General features: G+C 51.4%; 1 protein-coding gene across 1 annotated transcript; it reads right to left on the reverse strand.

Moving 5' to 3' along the window:
• Positions 1-9: 9 nt before the first annotated feature.
• On the reverse strand, positions 10-4,495 carry BO82DRAFT_353382 (peroxidase/cytochrome P450 family protein). Its single transcript, XM_025634937.1, has 13 exons — positions 3,960-4,495; positions 3,782-3,879; positions 3,469-3,710; positions 3,213-3,417; positions 3,010-3,150; positions 2,867-2,957; positions 2,478-2,808; positions 2,078-2,421; positions 1,533-2,020; positions 1,071-1,485; positions 785-1,021; positions 452-731; positions 10-394 (listed from the first exon to the last, which is right to left on the reverse strand). The coding sequence occupies exons 1-13, from the start codon at positions 4,365-4,367 to the stop codon at positions 333-335; spliced, it is 3,342 nt and encodes a 1,113-aa protein (XP_025492970.1). The 5' UTR covers positions 4,368-4,495; the 3' UTR covers positions 10-332.
• Between the last annotated feature and the right edge of the window lie 3,455 nt (positions 4,496-7,950).

Consider the following 7,950-nt stretch of genomic DNA (forward strand, 5'->3'; position numbering starts at 1 on the left):
TCTCTACTCCGCACAATCAATGTGGATGATAAGTTCAATCGGGAGTCGGTTGTTGACAGCACTCGGAACAGTTGGGAATCAGGAAGCTACTATGTAAAACCGACCCGTACCCAGCAGAGCTACAGTATGCTTATCGTAGCTTATCAACACGAAGCTCGCCTCTCATTAGAGGCACAGTCCTTGGAATAACTATCAACAAGAACTCTTGACAAATTCATCATTATGGAACAAACCCCTCATTCTTAATTAGACATATCATTTCAAACCAAAAGGATATCTCAAACAAAAATAGCAAAACTAGATTAGGAGGATCAATATAGTCCGTCAACAATTCAGGCAGAAGTGACCTGTCGCTGAGGAGCAGGGACTTCACCATCAAAGTGGACTTTGTAGGCTAGATTTGAAACACGTTAGTCTCCTTCAACACCACAACTCGAGTTAAGGCACTTACTAGTGGGGAAAGGTGAGTAAGCGCCGTGATCCTCCCGAAGATAGACGGAGTAGCCGCCCTTCTGAGGGATCTTCTTCAGCACTCCCTGAGCACCAGGGGCAGGACGGAGGTTGTCCAACCGCGCGACAACGCGCACCATGGCCGTCACCGCAATCAGGGTGGCGTCCTTGCCTAGACCGCTCTGAGGACCTGTGCCGAAGTCGATGTAGGAGTCAATAGGGCGGTCGAGGCGGACCTCGTCGGGAGACGGGAAGGTGATCGGGTCACGGTTGGCTCCGCGCTGTAGGCTGTTAGTTGCTGGCTATAGGCTGCATTGCGATGAAAGTGACTTACAGAACCAACAAAGACCTTGTCGCCCTCCTTGAGGTAGACAGGGCCATTCTCGTCGGACAGGGTGATGTTGGTTTGAGCCTCACGGTAGGTACCCAGGTTACCGTTCAAGCGGATCGCCTCCAAGCAGTAACGCGTCAACTTGTCATTAGCATCCAGGGTGTCCTGCTTGGCCAGCTGGCTGATTGCAGCCAGATGATGCTTGCCCTCAGTCAGGTAGAAGTGGATGATTTGAGTGAACTACGAAAGTCAGTATGCCGACCATAGAGACGTTCCTGGGCCGACTCACCATTTGGGCTTGGTTGTGCACAATCTCCACAGCTGCCGGCAGGATCTGTCCCCATGTAACCTCGGAAACCCCGTGGCCACTCTCGAGAAGTCGCTTGATGAGCTGGTCACCATAATCCTTGAGAACATTATGATCTTCACGGAAGCTGTCAATGATACCCGAAAGGAAGCTGGGGGAGTTGATGGATTTGACATGTCCCTCAACGAGTCGACCCAGTTCCTGGGAGATAGCCTGAGCAGCGCGGTGAAGAGAAAAGGACTTCATGAGATCCACGTCGAAGAAGATGGAGCTATACAGCGTTGCCATGATCATGAACATCTCATGTTCGGAGTAGACACCACGTGGGTGGCTATTCGTCTTCAAAGGCAGAGAGAAGATCTTCGACACAAAGTGCACAGGAACGAGATTTCCAACACTGTAAAACTGTTAGGAATCGCAGCTCCACGGACACATGAAACTTACTCTCTAGCAATGTCCACCTGTCTCCTACCAGCAAGATTGCATGATTTCTCTCCAAGCAACTTCAGAGTGGCGTCTTCGTAGAAATCTTTAATGTTGGTACGCCACTGATCGTTGTCGAGAGACTTGCTCCAGAAGTCGGTGCCTCCCTTGCCAGCGTGAACGGAAGTCAAACCACCCCAAATGACGCGGAAGTCCTTCCCGTAATCCAAGGCCAACTTGACGTTGTCATAAGAAAGTAGAGAGGGAGTCGGTTCGGTGTACCGGGGTGCGTCATAAGAGTAATCGGCCTCACGACCCAGGTTCTTCATGATGTTCCGGTTCTCGCTCGGAATCGTCATGGGGTAATGGGCATAGATGGAGTCCCCCTTGAACCAATTGGGGAAGACACGCGTCGCCAACTTGTAGAACACGCACCCCTGGTTGATGTTGAGGTCGTAGCGTACCTCGTTGTAGCCCCAGTTGGTGAGGTTTCGAGGGTTGTAGTCAATCTGCACAAGCAATTAGCTCGTGCGAAGCAAAGGTCAGCATATGATCAGATCACTTACAGTGTAGTATCGATCTCCACGGACCAAAGCCACGGCGTCGGACAACACCGCACGGGAGATTGTGTAAGTAGGAGCAATGCCGACTCCCGGAATCATTGGCTCCTTGGCTTCCTCCGCGACGATACCGGGGTACAGCTCGACGTAGTCAGGGTGCTCGTACAAATGCCGCAGAGCATCAGCGACCTCAGGGTCGGAGTTGATGTCCTCGAACCTTTCATAAGGCTTCAAGTTGAAGAATTTGCGGAACTCATTAAGCGATCCGACGTTCCACTTACGGCCCTGCTCGATACCCAGGATTTCGACGGACTTCAGAACCTTGGGAACATTACGGGCACCGAATGAGCCTAGATTTGTTAGCCATGTGTCTTCTTCCAGACCTGCACGAGGAAGATACACTTACTTGCAACGTCCTCAATAGCAGTCTTGAGGATGTGAACGAGCTCTTCATCTTTGAATGTCCCATCCTCCTGGCGCTTCAAGCCAGCGAAGGTACGCTGGCTGGGGTCCTTCGGAATGGTATCTTCGTACTTCTTGAGTCCCATGAGAAGCTCATGGAGGGTAACCTCCTCGGCAGGCTTGCCCATGAGCTCTTCGTAGACCTGTTCAGTCCACTTTTCGTCACCAGCACTAATAGCAGAGTGCCAGCGGTAGGCCAGGTTGAACTCGATGGAGCACTGGTTTCCAAGGCCGGAAGGGGTAGTCTTGCTACCCTCCATCTGGGCTCTGGGATCCTGTTCCTCGTTAGAAGTCGAACCAAGGATTTCTATAGGTTAAACGCTTGCGACTTACCAGACACCAGGTACTATTACTCCGGTTCAAATTGACGATAGTACGGAGGTAATCGTACAGGGTGATGTTAATGAACAGACCACATGTGACGCTAGAAGTGGTCAGCTAAGAACGTAGTTGGAGCTCCTCACGGGTTTACTTACAGTCGACCAGTCTGGAATAGATCCTCATCGTACTTAGCCCACGCCTCTTGGGCCTGCTTTTCCGGAAGCCCGGGACGAGGCTTAGTGAAGCGACCATTTTCATTTATGGCCGCCAGCTCTTCAACGACGTAGTTGTGGAATCTGTTACAAAACAATGTATCGGTTAGTGCTGGCACCGTAGAGCTGGAAACTTATCCACTCACCTGCTCAGCATAACCATGAGAACACTGCAGGCAGCCGGGAACGCTTGCAGACGCTGCTCCGAGAACGTATCCGGCTTCAACTTTCCATCTTTGAAGGTACGCACAAGGTCCTGGTCGTCCTTGGTGTCACCGTAGAGAATGGAGAGATCAAGGTATGCGGAGGTCTTGTTGATGTGGGGCTGTCTGTAGTCTGTCTGGAAGATATCTAAACAGGATCTTAGCGATGTCGTGTGGGCGTGCGCGCCGAATTACAAACCGTGGATAATCAAAGAGGCCCAATCGAAGAAAAGACTGGAAACCTTGTTCGGGTGGGGGGTGAACTTCTCGCGCGCAAAGAGGCAGTCAAAGACGAGACCTGAATCAGGAAGACCACCGGGTTGGATTGTCAGGGGGGCGATCGAACGGGCATACGGCGTATTTGCAGCGCCCAACCACGGCAGGGTGGGATTGTTGTTCGAGCCGTCGGCCGAGCGGTACGCATACTCATCCCCCATGTACCTTCACAACACAACATATTCATCAGACACAAGCTGCTCTTGAGCAATTTCAATTGTCGGTGATCGACTTACGAGAGCGGAGGGTGAGGCAATGAGCCCCAGAGCTCGTCCAAAAAGGCATTGGTGAGATCGGCACGATTCTTGGAGTTTCCGGGCAGAGCGCTGACGAGCTGAAGAGGAGAAGCGCAAGGAGGGTCAGCAAACCTCCAAGCCAATTCAGCAGATGCTCGAGGATTCGACGCCCGCTTACCTGAATAATGCGTTCCATAAGCATGGTCTTATCGTCGATATACTCGCCCTTGGCTTTGTTCTTGATCAGGTCCTTCAATGTACCAACATCCTTGATGCCCAGACTTCTCAAATCCGAGAACATGCTGCTTGATTGTTCATGTTCAATGTAGGTTCCATCGCCATTCTGACTCGGCAGAGGACGCTGCGAAGCATGCAAAACCTGGGCATATCGTTCGAAAGCAGACAGACCGTCGTCGTGCTTGTCTTGCTTCTCGTAGCGCGGCTCACTGTGGCTCTCATCCGATGATGAATTGGGCGCCGGCGATGCCTTGGACTGGCGTTTCGTCCCGTTGGTCTGAGTGCCATTTGGCTTCGATTCGCGCTCCCCCTTTCCCTTCTTGAAGGTGCTGGAGAATCGGCGCAACATTATGATTATGTGCTATAAGGATATAAGGGTAGAATACAACAAAGCGTGGAAACAGAGAGATAACAGCTGGAGACAAATGGCAATAGCCGACGAAGGGGTGCAAGAAAGAGAGAAAAGCAACTGACAGCAAGTGCCCAGGCTTTTGATCTGTCCGAAATAACAACAGACTTTAAATGAGACACTGCATGGGAGTCCGTCCGCGATCAACCGTGCCAGCCAATGTGTGGATCCAGTGCATCGAATCCCAGCGCAACAATACTAATGGCACATTTACGGAAGGCGTCGCTGGCTCGCCACTTGCATATGTGCTGTATTTCCCTAGATGTCATTGATGATTCGATCTATCTCCCGGGCCCCGCGCGTAGCACAAATTACTCATAGTCGGATGGCTTTGGCTGAAGTTTAGAAGCACAGCAGAGTGGGGAACCTCAGGTTAGCCATGCAAAAGGGGGCATGATGTGGAGTCGAACGTGGTTCAGCTGTCCTACACTACCTACTCATAGATACTTCTGGTATCGTACGAGTAGATGGTGTCCCAATGCGGTCCAATTGGAAGTGGCAATAAACGATGCATTTTGTCAGGGTAGTTGGTGCTAGACAAGACCCGAGCTTGGCCTGACTTTGCAAGTACTGGAGTACTCATACATACGTACTGTGCATACCGGTAGCACAGTATTGTACAATTAGAATGGCTGAAGGAACGACCGAAGTGTGACGGACAAGGGAGTCGGAAAACTGGAAAAGGTGAATTTTAGATCGGGCAAGTCCGGCATCGACGGGGGAAGTGGGTGCACCAGTTGATTGGGGAATCATCTGGTTGATCTCAATCCAAGATCGCCCATCCTCGAGCAAGCTCCAAAAAGAATCTGCAGGATGGATTGTCCATGCCAAAATCCTTGCGACACACCATGAAGCTGGAACTTGGACGGGGTTCACGTCTCCACTATGATTTAGGAATGCCAATCGCAGGATGGCTTTGTACTGGACTCTTGGTCCAAGCTCTGCGCTATAACATACTCCGTAAATCTCTATTGGCGACCCATCGACGATCGGACAGGCGCTGTGGAGGTCGATCGCACACCACAAACACAAGAAAAGAGATTGGTGCTGTCTCACCTTGATGGACAAACGAGGAACATCAGCTGTGCGGGCTCGAGAGCTGACTGACAATCTGACGTCTTAGTTGGGAGGCCCACCCCTTGAGACCTGCTGGCGCTGACGATCCCTCACCGATTTATGCATTTTGACCCATCCCAGCTGCAACAATCCCCCCTACGATGTAAGGAAAGCTAGATCCTATTCAGACGAAGGGATGTGGGTAGCTGCAAATGCGTAGGCATTGAAGGTCTTATTCTCCCAGGCCAGCGAAGTTGCCTCGGATCACCCATGATACCTTGTTGAAGATCGCAAGACTCGGGAATTAATCTCTTTTAGTGGGGAGCCAAGGTCGTGGGTGGAGATCCATACAGAGGACGGATCACAGGATCATAGGGTACCCACGCGTTCACACCATCGGGTTCATCTCGACTGTGCAAATGAGAGCTATGCAAGAGAGCTTGGTCTGAAAAGCATTCAAGCGGTCGCTACCAGTCCCGGAGGGGCAGGCGGGAGGGATTCACATCCTCCAGTACAATCAATGCCAATAGCATCATCCCTGCATTCGTGTGCTGGGCCCCGAATTACACAATAGGGAAAAATTGCCCCCAAGAGGGTTTTTCTTTTCTAGCCTGGACGCGATGGATGGCTCGTGCATCAACAAACAAGTCAGCGGCCATTGTGTTCCCAAATTGTGTCGTGAGTAACATATCGCCCTTCTCAGAGTTTTTTGTAGATGCGAGTCGCTAATCCTCGGTCGATCATTAGTTCGTGACGGAAAACCCCAATCAAGTAATTGAGATTTGTGTGCCGAGCACAGTACTTAGCCAGCCGTACAGATTGCAATGCAAGAGAGTTCAACATAAGCCGTGAAGGGGTAAGACTGGCCGGCCGTCAGCCCAGCCGCACGCTCGGCCTCATGGCTAGCTGGAACAAAAGCCGGCCATCATTTTTTGGGACAGAGCTATGTAGGGTATTGGGAAAAGATCGACAAGAGCGACCAGAGCGACGCGGGAAAGGAGTTTGCCAGTGCGATCTTCGGTGGATGTTCTGCAGAGATGAGAGAGGAGGTGGTTGGGTTGTTGTGGAGCAAGACTAAAGAAGACTAAAGGGAGACGAAAGGTCAGAGTTCAGAGTTTGGGCCAGCCAGTGTTACGATCGGGTGTTGCCGAGTGGTTCGTGGGCGGCCCCAGGCCGTCAGGCCCCGCAGTTGGAGATGTATCTTCGATGACTAGCAGTGGTTAATTCCCGCCCGCACCAGCTACTCGTTTCGAGGGAGGTCAACATGGTGGTGTGTACTTTAGGCTCAAGAGAAATGAGGACAGTCAGAAGTTCGAGGTTCGAAGTTCTGAACAACATTTTCTTCTTGTCCCTGGCAGCAAAGGCTTACCTTGTGTTGCACTCAAGCATGCTAGCACCCGTCCAGCAGGTACTGTATGTACACAGGGGAAGTGATCGTCCTTTTCATGACTTGTGGGGACCATAGCCACTACTCTTTGTGCTTCGCTTAGGGCCCATTTGCCAGTCTTTTATGGTTCTTATCAGCAAGACTCATCGGGATCCTGTGGGTCTGAACAAACAAAATTGAATGGCCCAAGTGCATCTGCACGTCAGACAAGCCCAGCTTTCCAGCAGAACCAACTCTTGCGAGTCATTGCATCTCCTTTCTAACACTGTTCATTCCAATGTTTCGGAACCCATATCATGTAGGTTCAGCTGAGAAGCAGGTTCGTGGGGTTCAAAGAAACTTTCTCGGGCCTTTCACGATTGCACCACTGGAATTCATAACCTTGAAAGAACTTGTGGTACTCCTACTGTTGGGTTCTCTCCTGTGGTAATGCCATTGGTGGAGTGTACGGTCCACCCAAGGGCAAGCATGGGAACGATCGTCCTCCTTTTGCACATTTGGACATTCTTGGGTCTCTTCAGTCTCGCAGTCTTGTGCGCGCTACGCACCGTAATTCTCGTCTCGCCATGATGTCGACAGGACGAGTCACGGATTGATGGACAATTGTCACTCACGCGGGGGCGCCAGAGACGGATGAGAACCCCGCCTCTGAGATACACTCCACGGATTACTTCGTAGAGGTACACATGGCTACACGGTAGCCGCTAAGAAAGGCTGACGTGTGGTGTGCTGTATTTATTTCCGATGATGATCGCCGTCATCGATCCGTTCCTAGAAGCACGGGGCCTTGAAAACTTGACACCGGACCGCGCCAGAACCCCATCCGCATCGTGCTAGATAAGCGTCCGTGCAGGATGAGTTGAGCTGAATGCCCTGAGAGGGTCTTGGTAAGCAACCCTGACTTTAGATGTTCGTGGCTGTCCCAGGCTCTTGATTAGCCTAGGGGTGTCATGTCAGCACTGGCCGCTGCAACCGCAGCTGACATTTGCCTGGCCTAACCAGCGAGTCGGCCTGTATTCCGTAAAGAAACTAGTATACCGCCATGCTCGGACCATGAACCAATTGAGAGCTCGTAAGGCG

This window comes from Aspergillus uvarum, assembly GCF_003184745.1.
Source record: "Aspergillus uvarum CBS 121591 unplaced genomic scaffold BO82scaffold_20, whole genome shotgun sequence".
Lineage (NCBI taxonomy): Eukaryota > Fungi > Ascomycota > Eurotiomycetes > Eurotiales > Aspergillaceae > Aspergillus > Aspergillus uvarum.

What these genes read in the sequence shown, in the direction of transcription:
- BO82DRAFT_353382 (XM_025634937.1), bottom strand. Translation starts at nt 4,367, where the DNA reads ATGTTGCGCCGATTCTCCAGCACCTTCAAGAAGGGAAAGGGGGAGCGC. An exon ending in TTGCCTCACCCTCCGCTCTC is followed by an intron (nt 3,711 to 3,781) that starts GTAAGTCGATCA and finishes TGTGTTGTGAAG; the next exon opens with GTACATGGGGGATGAGTATG. An exon ending in TGCACAACCAAGCCCAAATG is followed by an intron (nt 1,022 to 1,070) that starts GTGAGTCGGCCC and finishes TGACTTTCGTAG; the next exon opens with TTCACTCAAATCATCCACTT.